Source organism: Corvus kubaryi, unplaced genomic scaffold (genome assembly GCF_017639235.1).
Source record: "Corvus kubaryi isolate FWS band 111438036 unplaced genomic scaffold, C.kubaryi_AGA036_p1.0 137, whole genome shotgun sequence".
NCBI lineage: Eukaryota > Metazoa > Chordata > Aves > Passeriformes > Corvidae > Corvus > Corvus kubaryi.
In genome coordinates, this window is record NW_024580671.1 from 16,955,519 (window position 1) to 16,982,601 (window position 27,083).

Below are 27,083 nucleotides of genomic sequence, written 5' to 3' on the forward strand. Positions count from 1 at the left end.
CAAAGTCTTCACTTAACAAGTCCAGGCTTGTTAGGAGGAATGCTGGGACTGTTCCATGAGGACGGAGTGCAGGAACCTCCTCAGCAATTTCTGTGAGAAGGGGATGTGCGGATTTGTCCTCCTCACCATTCTGCAGCAACAATTTCCTTCTGCTTCCTGTCCCACGCTTGATCTCACACAGGAACCCTCCACTAACTTGATCTTACTGGTGATAACAAGTTTGACTAACTACAAGCAGTCATGTAAAGGAAGTCTTCAATTATATCTCTATAAAATTATGTCCTGAAGTATAAACAGCATTTTTACTAGCTTGTTGAATAAGTGATAAAAAAATGACAAGGTGAAAAGCATTAATAATTTAAGCTAGTATTCCTCATTTCTATTAAATTATTAACCTAAAAATAATCCTTAGAGTATTTTCAAAATACTCTATTGTCAGTAAACTCTTGCAATTTCTAGCTATTAAAAACCTCCTGTGAAGCAAGCTGTACAGAAAACCCCCATGTAATTCAAGAGGGAGCCCAGAAACCTGGGAAGGGATCAAGACATAAAAAAATGAAATGGAAATGAGCATCCAAACCAGCAAAATATATTTACGTAGTATCACAAATACACTCAAAAAATCCATTTACATATCTAAACCCCATATATTCAGTAAAAATCCTCCCACAAAAGGTATTTATAAACAAGAAAATTAACCCGATTTCATTGTCTACTGCTGGCAATAGAGGTGCTTGACTGCTAGCATAGCATTAACTATGCCTTTACAAAGTATTCTGGGAAAAACTTGAACTGAAGACTGGACAACAACTACAAGGCATACAAAGCATAACGAACTGCAAATACATAACTCTAGCAGTGCAAAAATCAAGAATGGCTTTTTTTTCCTCCAGTACTTGTTCAGAGAAAAATACTACTGTGAATATGCAATTTGAACTCCTTTAAAAGATGGAAATTAGCAGAACTCAGTGCATTTGCATGTTCCAGCAAGGCTGATACTACACGGGAGGTAAATGAAACAAAGTCAACATAAAATTATACTGTGACACAAGTTTATAACAAACTTTATAGCAAATAGTCTGAATATACAGTACAGAGACAAACCTCTCAAAAAAAAGTTTTTCTCTACCCAGAAATCTGTACATGTTACCACAAAACAACGTGTGCATAACTGATAGCATATGTAACATTCTTTGGAATTAGATTTAAATTTCTTTCAGGCCCTGTCTTTTCTACAGGAACAGCAGAAGGATAACTCCTCACTTGGATTACAGGATCTCCCAGTGTTCGTTCCTCAGGCACATGCCTGAGGCTGGGCAGAGACCTGCAGAGAGGTGTAAGCACCAGGAGCTGGAGAAAAACTCCACCTGGGAATGTGGGTCACTGTAGGATGCCTTGATAAAAGTCAGTGCAGAAGTGAAGAACTGATGCAGTTGAATTCCTCATCATCCATAGCCCTGGTTTGATTGTGTTTTGAAACACATGACAATCTCTTTCTACAAAAAGGCCTCGTAATTTGAACAGCTGTAAACATTTCTAAAGTTAGCATTTTCACCATGCCTTTGCTGTTTAAAACAGTAACAAAATCAGAAGTAGGAACACCTTAGCTCATGTTAGAACTATTTCAAATTCCGAAAACCAGAGGTCTATAATTGAGAAAATAGAAACAAATCTGCGAACACGATTAGTTTTGCAAATAGTATTTTTGCTCTATTTTTCAGCTCTTTATCTGCCTTTCAGCAAATAGCTGAATATCACCCAGCCTATCCTAGAAAAAAATCTAACTTTAATAAGTAAACTGGAAACCATTTAATATCCAGAGGCAAAACAGCAGCACAAACTGTTGCATTTATTCTGCCCAAAGCTAAGTCCATCAGTGCACTGCATAACAGATTCCTGCTCACAGACTCAGGACAGGTCAAGAATCTCACCCTTTTCCTGTTCCCCTTCATGTACAAAAAGAAAGATACAGATGATGTCCATAAAAACGTAACAGTAGCAGGTAGAGATTTACCCATTAAGATCTGTCCAGTATAATTAGCAGCAAGTGTTGTGGTTGATATTTAAAGCCTTTCCAAAACAGAAAGGACTTCTTGACTTCAAATGTTCACAGAGTTACTATCAGGTGTTTATGGGGACTTTATTAAAAATTTCTAAGGCTCAAGATGCAACAGTTCATGATGCAATCAGGTGAACTTTTGCTGAAAGAGAAGTCAAAACAATGGTGATTTTACAAACCAAATGACTGCCTTTATGCATCTATACTCAAGGGCTGTTGACCAGGAATGGAAGACACTGACTTCTGCAGGAGGCAGTGCTGCTTTTCTGCAACCTGACAGATGCTAGTTCAACCCAATTTCAAGTATCCAGTTTATGTGCTTGAACAAGGAACTTAGGTACTCAGCTCAGGCTCCAGAGAATGGCTTACAATTGCTATAAAGTTATTCAAGAGACATATGGCATTTGCCTGCTTGACCTTTGGCACGGGAAAGCAAAACCAAGAAAAATGTAATGCCCTCAATCACAGGAAAATTCATCTTAGAATAGAGACCAAGTCAAGTCTTCCTCTGGAAATATTTACTTCTCCTTGCTAATGAGCAGTGGAGCTGCTGAATCCATGACAGTGGATGCTAGTGACTTCAGGTCACTAGCATGGATTCAGATATCTGGCTTTTGGACATCTGAATTTAAATGAGAAGACTCCTATCTCTGGCTCCCACATTAGGAACTTCAGTTGGATACCTGAAGTCAGACGGTGTGAGCACCCTCTGTCCTTACTGACAACAGCCACCCCTACAATCCGTGACAGAGCTGCAATCACAGCATTTACTCAGAGAAGACCCAAAGGCATTGAGTCTTCATAGGATATAATTTCTCTCTCATTTCTTTATCCCCTTTTCACATTATGGAAGGGAATGCAGAAAGGGAAAGCGGTGTGTGGGGTGGTGTCTTGCTAAACAACATTGTGTAATACATACTAATGAAGAAACTTAATGGCTGCCACTTCTAGATCTGAGAAAATCACCATTTTGAAGTTGGTGGGTACAAATTGCTTTGGCTGTTTTAGCTCTCATTAATTTATTTTTGGAGTTACCGATGGGTATCAGTGTTAGCAGGTTCTCTAACTTAGCTGGCTAAAAAGCTCAAATGGCATTAGAAAAAGCCATGACAGCAAAGACTTAAAGAGCTACATGTTATTTGCATGTATTTAAATCAAAAAAAATCAGTAGGTTACATTTTAGACAAATATCAGCTACTCCCTAAGATCTTAACGAAAATACTGATAGAAACACAAGGAAGTAAACTGTAGGTCTACTGAATTGCACACATATATGCAAATAAATCACTGCAAATGGTACTGTCTTAGCCATTTACTTGTTTCACCCCTAATTTTCTGTACTTGAGAAAATGGCATAAAAAAGCTGTGCAGCTTCTATGACTAAAGGAAAGGCCATGACAGGATTTCTAGAGTCCCATCCAGCTCTGCAAGTGGCAGGATTAAAATTAGGACCTTGTGGGTGGGAGAAAAGACTTAAGGAATACTGAGGATTCCCTCCTGTCCTAAGGGAATAATCCATTCCGACAAGCTTTGCTTGTGGTTTTAACAGATAATGAACTCAGTGGTCTAACTCTGTACTCAGAATTTCACAGAATCAAGGTCTTAGGCACACCAAAGACTTCAGATAAACACGGAAGCAAGGCAACACTTGTATTCCCATTTTTAATCTATGGATTATTTTCTTCGTTAAAGTCCTTGGGTTTTGTTTTGCTTTCTTTTCTTCAGGGTAGCTTTTCAAAGGACAAACTAGTAAGAGCTTGGAAAATTCAGAATCACCTTAACAGGGGAGGGAAAAATGCTCAGTGCAGCTTTTATTCCATATATGAATTAACTACTGGGAATGTATGCTCAAAGATCACCAGCAAGATATTTGTTGTAACATTGAATGTTGAAATTAATACTGAATGTTTTTAAAACTCACTTCAGAACACATTGTCAGAGAAGTGTCAGAGCATTAGAGAATCGTCTGATTTTCTTGTTTTCAATGTCAAACTTCCATTGATGGCAGTAGAGAACTGAGGCAGGGCAGAAGATGTAAAAGCAAATAAAACTAAAGCATCTTGGTAGCTACTTACATACAGTAGCTATATATTCTGGGGATTTTTGGCTCAGTGACTGCACCACATAATTTCAAGGACATGTAAACTGATCGGAGTATTTATTAGCTTGGTTCCTTTCCTGTATTTAAACCGTATAGTGGACATAAATGACAGATCAGCCCGGTGTAACCAACAGGAGCTCCTGTCCATTTAACTGGTGTCTCTAAACAAAGGCTGCCTTAAGTAAGACATATGAACATGTGACCTGTCTCCAAAATGCATGGTCATATTAAATAATCTCTTACATATGTACATACAGACCAGTAACAAAATTCAAAATATCATAGTTCTACCCTCTTCTGTTTAAGATTGCGATTTCTAACTGTTGCATATAGTGTAGCTGCTCAAAAAGCTGAATAAAGTGAGTAGAGCAGATTTTTTCAGAGAAAAATAGTCACATAAAAAGTTTTAAGTGTGGTACAGTGAGAAAGTTCACAGAGCTCTCACTTCATTTTCTCTTTGGTTGCTGATTAGGATTTGACGAGTTTGAAACCCTGTCCTGTATCCAGCACTGTGGGAAGAAACCAACTCATTTTCAGTCTTTTCAAGCACCTAAAGCATGCTTTACAGACCCAGAACAGATTGAGACCACAAAACCAGTTTGCCAAATGTACTAATGGATAGGTGATGTGCGGGAAGTACATCATCCAGTGTTTGGCAACATCACTCCCCGTTGGCAAATGCAAAGTGTAGTCGCTCCAGTGCTTCGACACACCATACACTGCTTTCACCGTGCGGCCCTTTTCAGACCAGCTGATGTTGCTGTCAGGGTTACAGTTGTACTCAACCCATTGCCTGGTGAAGTCACCAAGCTGTGGAGGGTCTGCTTCCTCGATGTCTACGACTCTGGCCATTTCTGCTCCTTGCACGGCAATATACTGGTCATTTACTTTTCTTACTTCTTTAACCCACGGCTGAGAGTTCTCACAGTCTAAAACAATGATCAATCGAGAACAGAAAGTGCCATTCTTTTCTCTCCACCACTCCAACAGCGTGTCAAGTCGTAAAGCATCACCCCCTGCCACAAGGACAAAAAGATTTAGTATTAGGATGAAGAAACAGAAACTTCTGCAGAACTTTAACTGTTTTGACTGGTTCTAAAAATCCCTTACTTCAACAATTTGGACAATTTAGAACAAAATACATTTTCAAATGGTGGGAACCAAAACAGTTTTAAAGCACTATGAGAAAGCCACATGCAAGCACAAAAATTCACATGATCAGAAATGAAGAGATTCTCTCTCTAGAGACAGTTGTTCCAGAGCTTCAAGGAAACTAGTATGGATTTACAACTCAATGAAACAAAAATCTCACCGGGATTTTTCCACAATATTTTTTTCCTATGAGATCAGAAGACCCTTGCAACTAGTGTCCAACTTCTCATGTTCTCAGCTCCAACAGGAAAGAGGAGATTGTAACTAAACCTGAAGTGTTACCTATAGTGGGAAGTCCTTCTGCTTAAGTGTACTGGATGCTGCATGATCTACGTAGCTTTGAAAAGCAGACTACTTCCTCAGGTACCCAATGACAACATCTTGCTAACAAGACAATAAATCTCCATTAGTTCTACAGTGATATTAATGTAAAGAACTGGTATCTCTAGGTTTTGGCTAGTTGAAGCTATGATACAGGTTTACAACAAAACCACTCCAGTTTGAAAACGTCAACTTAAAAAAAAATGAAGAAGAGGAAAGGTATAGAAATGTGATTTAAAATAACTGAATTTTAATTCTAGAGTGATTTTTCACTACGGAATATAACTAAGCAGTGTTTAAAACATTGTTAGCTGCGTATTTCAGCACTTACAGTTCTACCTGCAAGGGGTGACAAAAAAGTGCTTCAAATTAATATCTCAGAATTAAAGTGTTGTGCATGCTATTGCAGTTAAAGTAAAAGCAAAATTACAGAGCTGCAACTTTGTCCAAGAAAATGAAAAACTGGAAAATTCAGTACCGAAGAAAATCTCTAGGATACAAACCTAAAGTAATGACTTGTCTTGGTACATGATCTTCAAATTGCTGTAGTTATTTACCGCAGAGACTTATATAGAAGCAGTTTTGCTTTTCTAGGTAATTGACCTTCTGTGTCAATTACAAAAATTTCTTTATTTGTTCACATTTCAAAGGCCTATAAATAAACTTTATTTTAGTGTAGCTATGTAGGAGTGCAGGTGATTTCAAAACAGCATTGGATAGAATCACCCAAAGAAACATCTCATCCTTCACAGACACAAGTGAACACATGCTTGGCTTCCAACCCTATGGACCTCAAACACATGGGCTTATCACCCAGCACAAGATTTAGGCACCAAGCTGTGTAAGAAATGCAGGTGTCTGGCCACCTCTAGCTCTGTGGCAGGTTTAGAAGGACAACAAATATGCCAACAGTTTCAGGAACAGAGACAAGGCTTTATTAGCCCAGCTCATGCCTTTGCCTTCTCTCAGAAAACATGACCTCCCAGGTTGTTTGACTGCTTATACTTTATGCATGACTAGTTAAGAGTTTCTTTTATACACCACTGTGTTGCATCTCAGCTTCCAACAACAGAGAAACATCATTACTGAATTAATAAATTCAGTAAGCCTCCTTTGAAAGATGTCATTACAAAGCAAAGACTACACTGCTACTGCTGTGCTGTACCATGGCATAAGCTGGCAGTGAGAAACTACTTTTTCAATCAGATACGAACATTTTATCTCATTGTTGTCATCTCTTTTCATTGTCTTTATGGGTCAGAGGATAAGTACACATTACTGGAGCTGATGACCAAGGTTCCATCTGTCACACAATGCCAGTATCCAATACATGGGGCACAACTACAGTCAAACAGTCTTTATCTTTTCAGTTTATGCTTTCAAGTTACAAGTGGAAACAGTGCTTTCTGGAAGGAGGATCATGTTACACTCCATCATTTAACTAAAATTAATCACAAAAAAAGCATGCAAGACCTGTGACTGCTGCCTGCTCCTCTCCTTTATGTGACTATACATGTATCCAAGTAGAAGCTGAAGATGTGGTTGGACAGAGAACTGTAAAGGAGCCCTTGAGAAAAAATACACACTGCTCTTCAGCAAGTCTAAAGGTTCAGGGATGGAGCTGCACCAAAACAGGTATAGATCCCCAGATGGAAATCGACCTGTGCCTGAACACCTACCTCAGCATAAGAACACATTGAAGGGTATGCCCTACTGAACGGCACATGTACCTGGAGAGACACTGCTGACAAAGAGCCCAGAGCACACAGGCAAAGTGCTATCCAAGAGAATTAATTCTATCCCAGGAAGAAAAAAGTTGCAAATTTCCAGTGTATTTACTATGAGATTCCCATTCTGCACACAGTGACCTCAGTTGCCTACAGCAGCAGAGCAAGGCTAAACCTTGCAATGACTTGACAATTTCATTAAGTTTACCAAAGAAATGGTCCAAGAAAGGGGAAAATGGTGAAGTCTGTGCCAAGCACATGATGAGGTATTAAACTGGCCCTTTAAATAGAGGTTTACAGTCTTGAGGCTACACTGTGTCTAGAATGTCAGCAAACCATACCTGTTTTTATGATATAAGGTTTGTTACACGTTTGAAGACCTGTTTTTCTAGTGTGGATTGTGTATCTGCCTCCTGTTTCTTTTACTGATTCTGTCTTTTACAAAAGAAAAGCAAACCACATCTTAAGGACATAAATGCAGTCCTTCGTGGCAGTCTAACTGACACAGTGACACAGAGCACTCTGTAATTCACTCTGTCATGTACAAGGAATGAGAAAAGATTATACTTGTTCATTACAGTGAACAGATACTCCTCAAAATACAAGGAAAAATCTGTCTTTAGAGCAGGAGCGTGTAATTTCCACATTTAATTCTATGTGGGGAAAAAAGCAATCTTTAAAGTTAACTTCTTGAATACAAAAATCATGCGGCAGGAAAATCAGGGGAATATGAAACTGTGTTTAAACCTGAAAGAATACATGTGGGGTCAACAATATTAGACAATTTTGAGAACAAGTGTAAGATTAGCTAGCTGTAAAAGGATTTTTATCAAAGTCAGTAAATACTAAAATGACATAAAGTTCATGAAGTAACACACCTGACTCATACAATGCAAGGGAAGAAAAGAGCTACCTCTTAACAACAACTTTGCTGCATACCAAACAGGTTTCTGCATTTTTCCATTCTCTCCACTAGCAGAGGTAGTCAGCCTGCAACCTGGCTTGTTTTCTCAATTTCTTGTAGCCTCTGAATCTCTCAACAGTCATGGTCTGTAATATTGCCTTTTCCTTTCTTCCCTCCCTGCCAGGAGCTTGTATAAACCTGTTCTCCAAAGACTGATGGTTCTTTGCCATTCTGAAGAATCTGACAATAAGTACAACCAAAACTTCCAAGTTTTGTAACACAGTAATATTTTCTACAGAAGTAATGAATTGATTTGGAAGGTTTATCAATACCAAAACATAATAAAAAAAAAATCCCCAAACCACTTACCTGCCAGTGCCCATTCTCCAGTGCCATGTGAGTGACCACTGTAATACAGAATGTAGGTATCATGTCTGGGCCCATCTGCTGTCCGAAGTTCAAGAAAAGACTTGATTTTGGAGTGAAGGGTATCAAAGGTCAGTCCACTTGTAGAGTAGTCACAACCATATGTCTCAATCATGTGATATGCAAAAAATCTTTGTATGGCATTAAGCATGCCAGTAGACCTCAGGTTTAACTCTTGAACATGCTCAGGTGGAAGAAGAGTTGGTTGGCCATCAGGACTAAAGAGAAGGAGAAGAGCTAATGACTATGGTTGATAATTATTTCACCCTTAGCGGACTTTTAGTAACTGGTGATTTTTTCCCCTGTGCATATTTTCTCTGCTATGAGGTAGCACTATTGTAAATTCAAATTTACTTTAAATTTACAGTACTAACAACTCAAATTACTGTATTTGAGTGAGGTCACACTTCAATTCAATAGTCCTTACTCAGCCCAATGCTATTCCTGCAACTGAGAGACAGAGGGAGAGAAGGAAGCGGCAATGGGAAGAAGCTGGGAGAGCTCCAACAATTTCATAAAGTTCTACTGAGGAGCACTGCCTTCACAGAGGTATTTTTTCATGCACAACTCAAAAGAAGCACAAGGAAAATGAGTGCTAATCTGCACAAAACACAATGCAAACTAGTTTCCAATAATGGACAAAAGAGAAATCCACATACACACTTTGCTCAGACACTTTGAAATATGGAACTCACACAAATACATAATTCTTTCTTGTGTGTGCTGTTCAGATGCTGTTCTTTCAGCATAAGAAATATGTTTCAGGTAACAGTATTCACAGCTTAGAAAATCAAAGTTTTAAGAAAGTTACAAACTAGACCTGGAACAAACCATGTATGTGTATTTATGTCTACATAGATATGAATAAGCATATATAATAAAAATAAAAAAACAGCCCTATGGTTCCAAAATGCATTTTATTTGTATCAATATATATATTTTATAAAAAATATAGATAAATTTATAATATATAAACCCAAATATATACATTATATAAAATATCAAATAAAAATAGACACTTTTTTTTGTTTTTAGGTCTACACAGCTATCCATTAATAATAATAATAGGAGATTTGGTCTTGCAAGACACCCAGTTAGGGGAGTGCTCTTCAGAATGTATTTTCAGAAAGAGAAAAGCATTCATCATTCTTCAGCCAATGTAATAAGGGTAATGATAAGGAACATGACTGACAGCTGGGCCTAACTGGCCTCATTTACGCTCACAGACATGAACAGGTTTTGTGGGTGAAACTATGGAGATAAGTCTTACTCTATTAATACAAAACATGATGTTATCGGTTTTTTCCCTATATATGTTTGTATGTGTGTATTCTTCGTGTATTTTGTTTGCAAGTCAGTGTGTAAAGCTATCTAGTCTCCTTATTGGTCTAGCTAATTAAATTTTGCACCTTCTCACCTGTCTAGGGCTTTTATGAAAATTGATATTCCACTGTTATAGCTACACCGAATAGCTCATCATTACTGTTTGTCTCAGCAAGTGAAGACTGGACCCATCACTGAAACAGTCAAGCTTTGTTAATAAGGAAGTTCAGTTCTGTCAGGTCTTAAACAGCTGCTCAAGAGTATCTAATTTGCTCAAAATTAGAGGGAACTGCCTGAGCCAGAACAATATAATACAATTAAATAATTAAATTGTTACCATGGAAACAAAATTAATTTATTTTTATTGTAATGTAAATTTTGAAAATCTATTTTCTAAATCTGTAACAATAATTGACAGAGTTTTTTAAGGGTGCACAGCTGAAAGACTGAAAGACTACAGAAGCTCAGAAAATTTGTTTTTTACAATATTTAAAGTTATCTAAGATTAGCACACCGTCTTTGGTTTCTCTGCTGTTAAGTTCTTCCTTATCCACTGAATCCATTACACACACTGCAGCTGTGAAGTTTTCATAAATTGGGCAGTTCTATTTTGAAGCCTGTCGTTTCAACTTACTACTCTATTTCTCTTGTAACTTGAAGAGATAATTTATATAGCTCTTGTTTATCATTTTACAAAAAAAATGTGCACACACCAATTTTAATTTTATGGCAAAAGCAGCATTTCCAAGTTTTAAAGTTCATAAGAAAACACACAAATGGGCAAATAATAATAATACAATCCCTCCACAATCATGCATTTCTCATATGGTAACATTTATGTTGGAAGAATAATCAGCTTCAAATTCTCAATACCAATACATGACATGTAGTCCATTTGCAAGTCTACTTTCAATGAACTTTAAATGTAGACACCACCTCATTTAATAGAATTCAAAACTACTTTGAACTGATCTATCTGGTTTATTAAACCTTCTCATGTAAGATATCTGCTCTCAGTCAAATGCCCCAGTCCTCCTTTGTGTGAGATGTGGACTGTGAAATCTGCCTATGCACAACCGGTCTGTATTCATTGGCTTTCTAAAAGCAAATTACCTAGATAGAAAGGTGGAGTTATTCATTCCAAGGTGAGAAAAAAGGAAAAATAGAAAATATACCTATTATTTAAATTTGTATTTAATTGTTGAAAAATCCAAGCAACAGCACTGCATTGCCTCCACGAGCAAACAGTACATTTACACTACTGTGAAGCTGAAATGCACGGTAACAATACCTGCAAAAGTTGGTGGGAATCACAACAGCATACCCAACACATGTTCCTCCCAAGCAGTTTCCCAGTTCATGGAAAAGCCCATGAGCCATGGACTCCAAAGGTAAAACGATGAGAAATGCACTCATGAAGATCCCATTGGTTGGCTAAAAAGAAAATAAAGAGATTTAGGCATTGTATGAAAATCCCTTTGTTTGATCATACATAATTGGGTCCTGAAACATGCAAAGTATTACTGGTAACGTATATTTATTTTTCCACATATTACACGGTGAAGTACTCTAAAGACAAATGAAAAGCTTGAGGAGAAGGTAACTGGTAAGGAAGGATCACTCTTTTGAAAGGAATGCATTTGAAAACATTGACAGCACAGAATTTAGGTGTAAAAACCGTGATGATAGCTTAGTTTTACCAACTAAGGCAAGAACATCAAATGCCACAAAACTAATTGTGCACATAAAATAAGAAGATCTGTAAGCATCTGCAGGGTCAGGCCTTAATCTGTAAGGTACAGCACAGATATTACATATCAGATAACAGCACACTGTATTGCATCCATCCCTGGAGGTATTTAGAAGACGTGTACATGTGGCACTTTGGAAGGTGGGTTAGTGGTGGACTTGGCAGTGCTGGCTCAATGGCTGGATGTGATGATGTTAAAGGTCTTTTCTAACCTAACCCATTCTACAATCATTAAAAGTATACATTTAACTATTCATGCTCTTTAACATCAAGGAGTTTTTAAAACATTCTTTGTGGAATACTATGTATAACACAAGAGATGAATTCTGAGAACATCTGTGAACATTATTTCAATTATAAAGACAATTCTTTGTCAGTTACATAAATAGCAGATGATAAGGAACATCCTCTACAGGACTTCATAACATTCACAGAGCTAATACCCTATATTGAGCTTTCCTGCTTTGTAGGGAATAAGCAGTTTTGGAAAATATTACACTAACTAATACATAGGTGATTTCTGTAACAAACAAACAAGAAGTTTCAACAGTTACATCTCAACCACTAGTAGTAGTAAAATAAAAATGGACTTCTGAAATGTCAAATGTCACTGAGAGGCGGAACAGATAAAGAGTCATTTTAATTATTTTAGTATGATGTGAATGAGTTTAATGAGGTACTAAATGCTTTAGGAAAGAGAGAAACAGTATTATAATATATAATTAAACAAGAACTTTAATATCCATGGTGCATTTGTTAAATATTAATGTTTGCTATGTAGCAAAGGAAGTAAATTCATAGCTAGAAATTTCTGTCTCGAGAAGAATCCTGTGGTCTCTGATGCCCTCCACGTTTTATTCGCCCTCTTTGCACAAATCTACAATATTAATGTTTTTTATTTAAATCTGGATATTGCCTTATTGTGTAAGACTCAGTGACTTGATGGGGACTGGTAGTTCAACTTAACACAAAGTCAACACTATTAATAATTTAGAAAGTATATTATACTGAAAAAAATGACACCTAAACCAACCCAGATCTTTTTGGCACATGGCAGTAGCTCAACTACATCCAGTTTTTAAACACAATGACTTAGCCTGAAAGAACAGCATTACCCATCTAATGTGCTAAGGAAGAATAGTTTGCTACCTGTCCTGGTTTTAAAAAGTGTCCTACAATACTTCTGATGGAAGGATCCCACCTCTGTGTCCTTGAAATGGTGACAGCAATACTTCTAATCACAAATAAACACCAGAATCTGATATTAAATGATAACTAACTGACAGCATTATTAACTCATAGAATTAATTGCCTGAAATCACCAGAAGACAGAAAAGCTTAAAACACTGTAACTATTATGGTACCACCTCAATTTGTTTTGTTGTCAATATGGAGAAAAGAAATCCTTTAACTAAGAAAATACAATTTTTGTTTCAAATGTATCAGCAGCAAGTGCTCCTTTTTGTTGCTCCATTTCCCAAATGTACTCTGAAAAAGACTCAGAGTGGCAACAACAGAATCTTACAAAGCTCTAGTTAGATCTTTTTATGTAGAAACCTTATAAAGTATAAGACTTTGATGCAAGAGCAAAGTTTTCTAGCTAAATTAGTTTCATAACTAGCTAATTAGTTTCTAGATAATTAGTTTCATTTGGAGACTTAGTTTTCCAGCCGTAGATTCCAGAAGGGTAACGTGTTTTAAGTTACAAAAAAAAAAAAAAGGGGAAGTATTTTTGTGACAACTTCAGCTTTTCCACCATATAAAAGTATCTTTTCTTGGACTTTGCTTGGGCAAACTGCTTCGATATTGCATTAGTGTTTTGATCACAGTGAACATATTACAAAAAAACCCCCCAAAACATTTGCCCATAAAAACTAGAGTGATCATAATATCCTCAATAATACTATTATAATATTACGGTATGTGAATTTTATTTTAGTTTTCTTACAACATGCCATCTTGTTCTAAATACTCCCTGCATTTCCCCAATCCCCTAAACACATGCAGGTTATTAAACCCACAGCATTCTGCCACAACACAACTTGATATTCCAAAGACTCACTCTGAGTTTAACTCCTAAAAATATTTACATTTAATTATTGAAAGTGCTCCTACTAATATGAAGATACTGTCAAAGAAAATTCCCAAGTACTTGTGAGGTAAGGATCTCACATAGAAACTCTTAAGGATCATGTTGGTGATCCATCTTGCTCTGTATCCTGCTTTGAGTTTGTACCAAATATTATAACAGGAATGGGAAATAAGCTCTACAGTGTTAGGAATCAACTCAGCTTCATCTGAGGTTTCAGCTGTGTCCTCTTCTAGTGGCCATCTTATGCTATGGAAAGGGAAAATGTTGGATATCTTACATTTATAGAAATCTATCTAATGCAAAGATGCCAGTACTTGCTGTCAGCACTTATTCAACAGTTTAGATTTAGAATAAGTAAGTCACAAATGTAAAAATGGCTACTGACAATGAGAACAAATCTACAGCAGGATAAAAAAAATCTTAGTCCAGAAACTGCAAAAAAATGACTGGTAGCATTTTAAAATACCTGAACAATAAGAACTTCAAATAGCAAAAAATATCTGATTTAGTAATTACAGTAAAACTGAAGACAGGTTCCTCCCTTACGATAAACAGCTAAAATTCCAGGTGGAAACTGTCAGTGCTTTATTAAATCCCAAAGATTTGATGACTGGTCCTTAATGGAGCAGATGGCCATGGATGCAGAGTCAGAACCTGAAAGGGATTTTGTTCTTTCATCTGTTCAACCCATTTTCATTGTTTTCAATTGCACTAGCAATGTGAGCCTGCAGTATATCCCTAAACTCCAAATGCCCATTGATTCCACACAGACTGCTCAAAAAGCAAACAGAAGACAGGGATCATCTAGGCAATCCTACTAAAAAAATCATGAGAAATCATTGTATCTCTTATCTTTGTTTTTTTTTTTTTTTGTCTTTGTCTGTCTTGTTCTAAAGGAATTAACAATGAAGTCTCATTTCAAATAACATAGAAAATGTGAAAGAAGAAAAAAATCTTCTTGCCTCTGATGACTGAAAGGACAGGCAATAAAAGATTGGTGAGATTTCACTAGTAGTAGTATCTTTCCACTTTCTCTAGTTTTTTGAGGATTGTTTATTGTTAAGTGTAAATGTTAGAACACCAGAAGAATTTAGAGGTATTTTACAGCCAAGATGCTAATTTTATACTCATGGATAGGACAACTTCCATCCCAAAAAATAACACTGTTTGAAGCAGAATAACTCTGGAACTGCATTTAATTATGGATGTGTGACTGATGAAAAAGTAGGGAAGAAAAAAAACCAAAATGCATAAAATGTTAGTTTAAATTGGAAGCCAATTACAAAGAGCTATAGAAGACCCCATCTGTTCAAAACAGAAATTAAACAGAAGTATGTCAACTAAGATGATCACAGGATCACCAAATGGTTGGGGCTGGAAGGGGCCCCTGGAAATTGTCTGGTCCAACCCACTGCTCCTACAGCAGGGTGCCTGGGATTATATCTAACAGACCAATAACTGAGAAAGCTTACAGAGATGCCTTTGTGCATTTCCAAGCAAAAATACTGCCCTGCTTTCCATTATCCAAGCTGAATATTTACTTGTCTTTATACACAGACACACAGAGATACACAAAAAACTCCACACAAAAGAAGTACAAAAGAATACTCTCTATGACAGAGAAGGCTCAGGAGAAAAAGGGTAACATGCTAGCTAATCTACAAATACTTGGTGAACAGCTTATCTCAAATGAGGACAAGATATGTGATATATATATTACAGGTAGAAAAAAGCTTAAAGACAAAATTTGTAAAGCTACAAAGCAGATCAGCTACCAGAGGAAACTGTCTTACAACAAATTACTGAATGAACAGTCTGTGGAGATCAATAAATAATCCTTTACTTCTCACTATTAGAACAGCAGTGGGAAAATCTAGAAAACAGTTTGCAGAAAACAGTTGTCACTATCCCTGGCAGATGGATTTAATATGTTGTGTTTGCCATCCCTGACTCCTGCTCTAACCATGGGAAAGCCTGTGCTTTAATCTATGTGCATTTGTTGCAGCAAAACTACAAGTGGTTATCAGTTTAAAAGCATACTAAAAACTCTGATGTCTTTAAATGCAAAAACGTGAACCCTGAAATTAATGAAATTTTGACAGCAAGCTAAACACATAATAGACTCTTCAGACTAACAATGAATACTTTCTCTTGTCACCAGAGATCCCCTTCGGGACTGAGGGGCTCTGGTGGCGACAGCAGCAAGGTGTGCTACCGCTGTGGATTTCAGAAGGCAACCTGAGGTAGCCCTCAGGACAGGACAGGAGAGGTAAAGAGCCAAGGAGGGCTGAGCACACACTGAAGAGGGGAAGACAGGCAGCAAAAGCACACATGGTAGAGGGTGAGTTTGAGAAGAAATGATGAGCAGTGAGCCAGGGGGACTTGTGATGCAGCCTGAGAGCTGATGGAACAGTAGGAAAAGAGGGAATAAAGGTATTACAAAAGAAACTCAACAGAAAAGTCTTTAAAATAACAGCAAATAACAGAAAAGTCTTTAAAAAAACAGGTATGGAAGGCAAATCAGCAAGAAGGGGGAAAACTGTCAGTGATGAAAAGAAAGGGGGGAACTAGACATGACCAGGCAGACAGATGAAAAAAAGCAGGAGTGGCATGGATATTTGCGAAAACATGGAAAGAGGCCAGAAGATGCAGCAGGGCCTCTGCAGGGAAAAAAAAAGAAACCAACAACAAACAGCCACGAACAAGCCAAGCCTGAGGAGGATTGGGTTAAAAATACAAGCTAGGAAGAAAAGCAGGGGTGAAGAGAAGGAGAAAGACTGGATGTGATTTGCATTCAAGTTACTTAACCTGTGATGTTAACAAAAGCATGTCTAAGTAAATACAGATGTTACTATATATACAGGCAACCACAACAGAATAAAACCACAAAAGCATTAACTCTTCCCCAAAACAAAAATTACTCAAACATACAGTAAACTTATTTTGTCTCCTGTAAATAATTTGAGTTAAACAGTACTGTCCATTTAAGTATGACTACTCAACCATGTAACGAATACTATTATTTTACTAACCCATAAAATTCACTAAAACCAAGAATAATGTACTGAAAGTACTTCATTCCATTACTTTACCTGCTCTAACATAGTTAATTTTTCTCTTGGTAATATTAAATACAAGCCTTCCAGGGATAATAATTCTCTTTGGCCAGTAATTCAGAATACCTGTAGTTACCTTGGCATAGAGCACTTAACAAAATCTGCTTTTAAGTTCTTGAGAAAAAGAGGGCCCCAAACCTTTCCAAGACCTTTGTCTGAAAATTACAAGCTCTTCATCTGCAAATTTTTCATCATTTTATTGGCTTCTGGAAGAAGTAATGCCTGAGTCATTTGCATGACTTCTGCTGGATCTTGTCCCATCCAAGGGCCTAATTACAAACAGGCACTTGACTAATTGCTGAAATAAGTTGGCACTAAAGAGTTTATTGATCTGCCTGAAATTACTCACACAAATGTAGAGACAGGTGCTGACCATTTCCTACAGATTTTGCAAAGAAAACGTCCGTGTATTTTTGCCAACAAGACAAGACCTCTTTCCTCTGCAGCTATAACAAGGATTATTCTCAGAAGCAGACCATGTCCCAGCTGAAAGATGCCCCACTGAAAGAAAAGCTGTTACTCCATTTTTTAATGCACCCAATTTTAACGCATTACTTTTACAGTTCTCCCCAAGCATATACTCAAGCACCAGGAACAGACACTTTAAATCCTTATCTTATTACAAGGGCTATGTTCGCCTTAAAGAAAGGTCCTTGGCTAACAGGACATTTAGCCTCAACACCTCTGCATCAGTAAGAAAACCACTGTCTCTGCTGCAGCAAGTTAATTCACCTCACTTTAAAAACCCTTCCACAAAAGGAGATTCGATATTTTTCTGTCAAGTTTAATCAAATAGGATACTTCTAGACACCAATTAGCAGACAACTGGCGCTCTAGGTCTTGATTTTTCATACATGTGAGATTTGCATGAAGGATAGATATTACAGTTACTAGAAAAGTTAAGAGGGCATATATAATGTGCTTGCAAAAAATTTTCTATGAAGGGGAACCTCTCCTCTCCATTTCTGGCCGTAAGTTGGATTTTTTTGTATGCTATTGCTAATTATTTATAGCTGGCTGCTGGGAAGCACCTTTCCAAGGTTTTTAGCAATTCTACTCGTAGAAGGTCAAATGGCAGACCACAAAGTGATTTCAAGCAACCTCTCTTATCAAATGCACAATCAATAAACAAGTTTTCAGTAGTGAGGAAAGGTATAAACAAAAAATGCTTCACCTTCCAGGTAACATTTAATAGATTTCAAATATAATTCACACTTACTGAAACAAGTACAGAAATTCCAAACTAATGTTGCAAAGACTGAAAATTGTTCATCTTACACAAAATGTTTTAAAAATGTTTTAAATAATCTTTAAAAGAGCAAGCACATTTTCAGGAACTGGTGACTGAGGAATACTTGGCATTCCTAACAAACTATAGAAAAATATGTTAAAAATCTAAGTTTAAAAATTTTCCTTAATATAAGAATGCATGAATGGCTGTATTAATCTGCAGCAAAGGTCCATCCAGAACAATGTCTGGTCTCCAAAGAGGCCAAATGAATGCCTAGGAAAGACTGTAAGGACAGACCAAACACGTTTGCCGAGTACTCTTAACCACTGGTGGCTCAAGAACTTCCTGAGGCAGATGTGGTTTCTAAATAGTACACAGACCCCAATTTTGTCCAGCTTCCTCCTGAGCCTCTGCAACCGTGGGGCACACATGGCCTGCCACAATACACAGCTCCAGAGCTCAGCACTGTATGAGGAACTATCCCTACCTACCTGGCTCCAACCTGCTTCTTGCCAACTTGATTCCTCTCAACTTTTGCACTGAACTGATTGTTTATTGTCTATTAACATTTACCTTCTCCCACACCACGCATTTTATACATTCATCATATTCTCACTTAGTTGTACTTTTTCCTGACTAAAGCATCCTTATTTATTCATTCCTTCCATGTAAACTCTTTCATGTCTACAATGAATTACATTGCCCTCCTCTGGACCTTTTCTTGTTTTCTTATCAATAGGAGAGCAAGTAAAAACTGCACAGTTATTCAAAATATGAAAGCTATGGATTTATACAGTGGGATAATGGTATCTCCAGTCCTTTCCTAATAATTTACAATATTTAGTTTGCTTTTTTGGTCACTAATAAACATTAAACCAATCTGGTAATGGAAAAGCTTCTTATCTTACACAGCCTTGAGATCTCTTTTTACCACATACTAATATTTGTATATCAAAGTTTTCTTAAAAACAGAACAAAACCAACAAAATCCTCAAATCTAAACCCACTAGATATTTAGCAATAACTATTTTTTTTTCAAGAGTAAAGGCAGAGATTGATCTTTAACAATCTGATTTGTCTCTTTTAATTATTACAATATATATAAATCACCATAAGAAAAGTACATATTCACTGGAGAAACTTATTTTCTGCATTACTGTTGAGCTTGTTAGACCTCCTGAAACACCAGACTCAAAAATCCAGCAAAGGATTCTAGAGTCTTAAGGCCTTGAATTCCACCTACAAAGCAGAAAAAAATCCCCTAGTTTCCTTAAATCTCTAGGAAAAAAGCAAATGCCCTGCAAGAGGGTAAATTGTGTGCTTATGCATCCCTGCTTTCTTGTTTCTAATTATTTTGAAATCTGACACTATCCAGCAAAATACAGAAAAGGCCACAGCTGCCTGCAATCACCATAATAAATGACAGAACCATTTATTAAATTACGTTTTTCACAGGCCTAATGAAAGTATTTCATTTTCCAGTAACATATGAAAACTTCCAGTAAACAGCAATCTGCAAGGTGAACATCACAACATCTGAAGTAGAAATGCTTTTAGGTGGAGCAACTGCATTCATAATCTTATGGTAATTCATTACTAATAACATACAGTGAAAGAAATATAAACATAGTAAGAGAAATATAAATGTAATTATCTACTAAAAATAAATTATTATCACAAAACCCTGGATTTTCTGACAAGTGAAAATATCGGTCTGATGCCTTTCACTTTCACCATTATAATTAATCCTCCCACTGACTAGGCAAATACATAACCTCTCAACAAAGGTGATGACCAACAGCCTATTTTACTTAAACACAGGATGCCAATAACAAATATTAAGATCTTAGCTGGATTACCAGTTTGTTTCTTGTGAACAGTCCTACACAAGTAATTTCACAGCACAACAGCACATCTTCAGAATTAACAGACGTGGAACAATTACAGTTATTTTGGGACAGAGGACTAGGCAGAAGAAAATTACAATTAATGGATTCAAGCAATGTGAAGAGGAAAAACTACCAAGATGGGTATGAATCCAACCCTCCTCAGTTACACTCACAGCCTGCAGTAAAGATGCAGTTCTAAAGGAAGCTCCAGTGTGCTTTAAACAGATGGCAGGGGGAGAGGGAGCCCTTCCCACAAAGGGCTACAGCAGGAGATCCTGCCCAAGCCTGGCTAACTCCCTGCCATTAGGCTCTGGGAAGCACCAGGAGAAACAGCCTCTCTCTCATAGACTTATCTGGACAACTTATGCCCTTGATTTGTTCTGCTTTTTCTGTGTAACTAGGTGGTGTGACTCCATCCAAGGGCAAGAATAGAAAAATTAGTAAGACTGATAGATATGGTAAAAAAATGTTTTTACTGAAAAACGGTCAACTAGCATACAAAAAAATTAAAATCTAGCATTTTTATACTCAGAAGAAAAAGTATGGAAGTTCGCAATATTATCATGCTTGTAGTCCATCGTTATCATTTCTGTCTCCCAAAGTACTTTCCCATTTCTTTAGGTGCCACAGCACCATCACTTTCTGTAAGTACATTTCGGGGATATTTCTTCTCTACTTTTTTGGTCCTGTTTCCTTCCGTCCTTTCTGCAAGTCCTCACACCATAGCTATGAGTGCTGATAATTTTCCAAAAAAAAAGCAAAACTACCCAGTGTTCCTTGCAGGCTTGTCTGTGAACCTCTCATGCTCTTCATACAAAAGACAAAACCCCAAACCAAACGAAAACCCAACACACAGAACACAAAGTAACTGTTAATTTCATCTTCCACTAACTTCCTTAATAGCATTCATCCATAAAGTTATTTAATCCAAGAAAATCTGCAGGATTAGAAATTCTACAGGAGTGGGCAGGAAATTGTTCTGGAAACACTACAAAGACATGTCTGTAAATCTTATCTACCCTGACATTTTTTATATATTATTATATGCTTATAATTCATATAAGAGGGTGTATGGGCACAAAATTAAATTGTTATTGTGGTTTACATCAACTTGAAAAAGAAGACAGACTCTGAATGCCCTGCTGCAACTATGAAAATGCACATCTTAACTTGGGCACTGAACAAACATTTTGAAAGAAATGTATGCTTTCTGCTAAAGAAAAGACAACATCCTGAATTTGTAAACGGAAAGAGAAGTCAAAGGACACTGTGTGATTTTAAGAATTGGTCTTTCAGATACCATATCCTGAGGTGCATAACCAGATTTGAAAGTGACACACTTAAAGCTCATGTTATACCAACAATTTATCAGTTTATCAGCTGATCTCTGATTCCATGTAATTGATTAAAAGCAAAGCAAAAATCATTCTTTAATACACTTCAATCTAATTAAAATAGTCCACAACAATAGTCCTAGATTTAGTGCGTATTACTAGGGTTAAACATAGTGATTTATTTTGAAAACAAATTTTATGGCACAATGAATTCAAGAGCAAAATAATTTCCTACGTAGGTAAACACAAAATACTTTGCTTACCTCTTTTGCCCTGGAAGCACTACCTTTTCCCATGCTGCCAACAAAAGGAAGCTGGTAAGATGCACTTGCTTTAATAGGTCACAGTCAAAGCAGCTTGAAGCGTTAAGTTCAAAGTGCATGACTGTGAAACCACGCATTCCAACTTTGAATTGCTAACCCACAGCACAGCATTAAATTTTAGGAATTTTACGGAGCCAGCAATTTTCAGGATTATTGTCAAGAGGAGATGAAGTTAAAGAGATTATTATTTACCTGCCAAGAGACAGCTCCTAAAACAGCCGTCGCAACAAGGCTGAAAAAGACCAGCTGTTCTGAGATCAAACAGAAGTGACGCATTCCTTTAGATGCCATGACTCTGTCCAGGCTGCTGTTTTCTGCGCGGTGGGTATAGTACACTTTGTGGCAGTCATTTAGTTTTGTGTGAAATCCCCAAAGAGTTATAAAAAAAATCACATGACAGATCATCCAGAAAATTCCAAAAATAGAAAAACCAGGTATCACAAAATACCAGAGATCCAAAAAACGTAGTTTAAAGGCTGCAAGAATGAAAAAGATTAGTTCAATGACTCCAACTGAGATGACAGAAAGCCGCCTGCAAATTTTACCACGGTACAGGTAGGGCTTCCATCGCTCAGTCACTGAAAGTCCACTGAAGTAAACGTCGAGAAGGGGATCTGAAATCAGGCAGCTGAAGAAACATGCCAAGGCAAAAGGGTTTGTGGGGATTTGCAATGATGGAAAAAAGAGTAGGGATGCAATGGCTCCAAAAATTGCCAAATTTGGAATTGCCAAAAAAGACTTCATACGTAAGTCAATAATCAACATGGCCAAAGCCAAGACCAACAGAATAATACTTACAGATTTTTCTACCAGCATAGTTGTGCTGGCAATTGCAAATCCAACTAGCTCCAAAAATTCAACTGTTGTGAGCAGAGTTGGTCGATGATGGACACAACCGCAAATCCTCTCAACTAAAGCACATAATATCCTTAAAACAATGGCAGAGAGAAGCAAATATTTTGTAGCTTCTTCTTTCACATCTGTTTTGAAGGCAGAATTATTGAGAAAACAGAGAAGGCCAAGCAAAAAACCAAACCAAAGATTGGAGAGACTCAAACTTGCTGTTTCCATTGAAAAATAATAGTACAGTATGCTGGCAATTCCAAGAACAAAGAGCCCCAGAATAAATATTACCAAAATCAGTGCATCTGCAGTTTTTTCCCATCTGACATAAAGGCCCATGCAAATGGCAACCAGTAGGTTGATTCGGGCAAGATAGCTAAGGTATCTGACTGATGAGTGCATGTTCACTTCTCTGTTTGCTTCTTCTAGCCTTGTCATTGCTGCATAGAGACAATGACTAACACAGTAACGCAGTGACCTACACATGTAAACTGCAGTTAGGGGTTTCACCCACTTGACTAACAGTATATTTGGGTTTCATCCAACGAACACAATGCAATTGCTGCCTTCTGTAATATCATTTCAGTAACAGTGGTCCAGAATCCTCGTAGTCCTGGAAGAGAATTAAGAAAAGTTTTAGTGGCAAATAATTCCTTTTAATCATATAGAACATGACGGATCCTATCTCACAAAGAAGTTCAATGTCTAGAGTAAAAAGACCACATAAAAACACCAATTAAGTGTGAAAACCAATATGAAACGGGTTCTGCATAAACCTTATTTCATAACTTGAATGAGAGGAAAACAATCCTGGCCTGGGCAGTTTTCCACAAAACTCATTCATTAGGTATCTATGTTAGATATCTATGGATATCCAAAACCCTTCAATGATAGCCACTGGTTTCTACAACAGTTTATAATTATTTTAGAACACGATTTTATTTCACCATTACATTTGGTAAGTTCTCACTTTATATTAAATTTTTTCAGCATGCTTTGCAAGACTTCCTGTTAGCAGTCAAATAAGTATATGATTTACAAGAACTTCCCACTCAGTCAATGAGCTGAATCTACAGTAAAAAAGATATTATTATCTCCATTTCACAAAAGGAGAGTGGACACACAGATGTAACACCTGATTTGGCATAATTTTCAGAGATTTCTCCTAATGTAAAATCAAAGCCTTCATTTTTACCCCTTCAAGCCAGTTTCCCCCCTCCTCCAAAAGCAAGCAAGCAAACAAACAAACAAGATGATCAGGATAAATACTACATTTAGACCACAAGCATCTCCTACTCAGATCCATTTAACTGATGTGATTTTAATACAGTTAGGAACCTACAGTAGTATTTTTAAGGGGAATTTTGTAATGTTATGGGCAGAGTCTCCAACACATAAAAGACTCATACATAGCCTCTGTCATTTTTTAAGTAACAAACTAATTGCCCATCTTACAGAGACTTCTGAAGAGTTACTGGTATGATAGAGAAACCAATGTGCCAAGAACACTCAGTGCTAGGTTATAGCTTACTGCTTTTATTTATAATGCTGGGGGAAGAATTAAAAGACACCATGACTCAAACTCAAAATTTAGACTTTATTCTCTCTTGATTTTTAAATCCTCATTTTTTAAACCAGTGAACAAATGAGAAAGTGAATTGACTGATTTGCCCGTAAGTTTTGGCAGATTCGAAGACTGACACACAGTGTAAAACCTGCTTAAGTAATTGCTGCAGAGAAAAACTAGGACTAAGAAATCCTATTGTTTAAAGTACTTATTTGGTAACATGTATTTTCAAATTATGTTATATACCCAACAACAATGCAGATACTCCTTGGAAGAACTATGCATTAAAGATCTGTTTACCTGAAGCAGAATACATACCACATATTTAAAGCAAATTGCTATTACATGAAGTTATTGTAAATTAGAAGTTCTTTGGATTACAACTGTGCATGTTCATAGTATTCCTTATTGTTAATGTTTTATAGATACTGACTTAATTCTGAGTTGCCTGGATGCTTAACATCTCACAATATCTCCTCCCTCACTTAGTAAGGTACTTTCTGTTCCTCTCACCCTTTCATTTGTTTCTCCATTATACAGATAACGCAGACCCAAGTTAGCTTTCATATTCCAGGTCATGATACTTTAGGTTTCACAGCACTGACTGCAGTTTCACTGTTTCTTGTACTACAATCAAAATTCATTTTATGGACAACTTGAACCATTTATTCCAGCTGCTAAACATGCCCTCCCCCTGCCTCCCACTCTCTCTAGTTTAAACCATGAATACAGACAATTTCCCATCTCCTTTCAACCCACAGCAATGACATGAGATTACTGCTACTCTGAAGAACATATGTCATGCCATCCCGTTTATCTTGATTCCTGAGCCTTTCTGGAACCCCTCCATGTCAAGAGGCTAGCCCTATAGAAGTTCATTTGGACAACAGCCCCACAGGAGCCAGCAGGAATGAGCCCTTTGCATATGAGCAAACAGCAAAGCTCCCGCCTAACGCCCGGCTAAAATTTTGCTGCGATCACTAAATTATTTTCTGTGGGATCATTAACAGCAGTAAAGTCCCTTCCAGGCAAGCAACGAGCCACTCTGACAGAACACAAGACTCACTGGGTCAGCTCATACGAAGTGGAGTTTTGTTGCCATCACACCACGAGAAGCATGCCCCATCAGCTGCTTTGGGTGCTGTGGTGGGGGAACAAATACGGGAATATGTCTTCCTACTGCAAAGACACAAAATCTACTTGGGCACACAGGATTTGCAAAATGACAGCTTGGACTGTGAATGCAATCTCTTCTTCCTGGCTCCACCTTCTAGCCAATTAGCAAAAAAGTATACTCTTAAACCACATTATTAAACATTAGCATTCTTTTAACCAAAATACATGATCGACATTTTGTGAGGAGGAAAAGGAGCATTTTCATGATTAATATATACCATCACACAGCTATTACCAAATAAAAAGACGACAGCAATTCAATTTTAAAGAGAAACTTCAATAACTGATTTGTTCTTTAAAACACAGCCATGTGCTAGTAATTTCTGTCAATACTTTGTTTACACACAGACTGTTCAAAGTCCTGGGGGGGTAGTGGTGTTGTGTTTGTTTTAAACTAATGTCTTTAAAGTTTCAGGTTGAACATGAGTTACACATCTCTGCAAACCACAGATTCAGAACAGAATGTGGACACTCACTTTTAGGTATTTGTCAACTTTTGCAAATATATTTTTAAGGAAAACCTGGAGCCTCATTAAGATTTAAAGACCAAACTATCTAACAGCTTTTCTATGTGCAAAGGAACATTGCTCTCGAAACAGTTATTGCTAGTTACCCTTACTTGTCTAAGTTGAAAAAACAACCAAACCCCAAAGCTCGTTCAGTAGTTAAGTCCAGGTCAGGCCTATCTAAAGTACGGAATCCACTTTCCTTCCGCTTTATTCTTCCAGTTTAGCACTTTTCTCTTTTTTCAGCAATTCTGTAAGAGGTTTTTTTTAAAACAAAAAGTGGTATTTAGCTAATCCATTATCACAGCAGACTTAACCCTCCGGTGGAGGACTCCGTTAGTTTCCAGATGTTAACACGGCGCTCACAGCGGGGCTCGCCGCTTTGGGGCGAAGGGCGCGCTCCCGGTTGCAGCTCCCGCTGCGGGGCCGGCCCGGCCAGTGAAGGTCAGTGACGGCATTTGGCTCCGCAGCGCGGGGTTCCCGAGCAGCCGCCCCGCGACGCCGATCCGTGCTGGAGGCCCCCGCGCCCCCCGGGGGTGTCCGCCCGGCCGCGCTCGGTGACGATCCCGCGGCGCCCCGGCCCCGCCCGGCCCGCTCTCACCTCAACAGGCGGCCCGGAACCTTCCCGCCCCCCGCGCCGGCCGCCGCCATGTCGAGGCCGAGCGCGGCCCTTCCCGCTACGGGCCGCTACGGGCCGCGCCGAGGCTCAAACACCGCCGCGCCGCCCGGGCGCGGCCGGAGAGAATTATGAAAAAAAACCAACCAACCAACCAACCAAGCAACAGCCCCAACCAAACCTATAAACAGCGTCAACTGGTGCTTAGGCATGGAAGCGGGAGAACTGGGCTTTAATTAGGACTGCAAGGCAGACTGAACCTTCTTCACCCTCTGGTCCGGCGAGACAGGTGCCACTTCCTCGGTCTCGGAGTGCGTTTCTCCACACTCAGTGTTGGAAATGCACGTTTTGAATTGGCACTCGCAGGCAGGTGAGCAAATAGCTGGAAGGTTCTGGATCACAGTAACTCTAGGCCATGGCTGAGAGAGGCAAAACAAGAGGAGTTTGAATGAAACTCGGGGAGTGCTGCTCAGGGGCTCTGTGAACTGCAGGTGGGCTGGGCTGCTGCGGAGACGCATCCTTTGTTCCTGTAATTCTTCATCACAACCAGCACCTTCTGCCCCTAGTCAAGAAGCACTAGGGCAGCCTAAATATCGAAACTTGCCCGTCTTTCCTCACTCAATTATT

At 38.0% G+C, this 27,083-nt stretch overlaps 1 protein-coding gene across 3 annotated transcripts; it reads right to left on the bottom strand.

Annotated features, from left to right (window-relative positions):
- Positions 1-567: 567 nt before the first annotated feature.
- TMEM168 (transmembrane protein 168) lies at positions 568-26,544 on the bottom strand. 3 transcript variants are annotated; one of them, XM_042018053.1, is made up of 5 exons: positions 26,442-26,544; positions 21,941-23,204; positions 11,305-11,447; positions 8,634-8,908; positions 568-5,176 (listed from the first exon to the last, which is right to left on the bottom strand). In XM_042018053.1, exons 2-5 carry the CDS (start codon positions 23,075-23,077, stop codon positions 4,629-4,631), a joined length of 2,103 nt encoding a protein of 700 aa, XP_041873987.1. In that variant the 5' UTR covers positions 23,078-23,204; positions 26,442-26,544; the 3' UTR covers positions 568-4,628. The 3 variants fall into 3 exon arrangements, with proteins under 3 accessions (XP_041873987.1, XP_041873989.1, XP_041873988.1); XM_042018055.1 differs by lacking the exon at positions 26,442-26,544 and adding an exon at positions 25,954-26,151; XM_042018054.1 differs by lacking the exon at positions 26,442-26,544 and adding an exon at positions 25,225-25,938.
- Between the last annotated feature and the right edge of the window lie 539 nt (positions 26,545-27,083).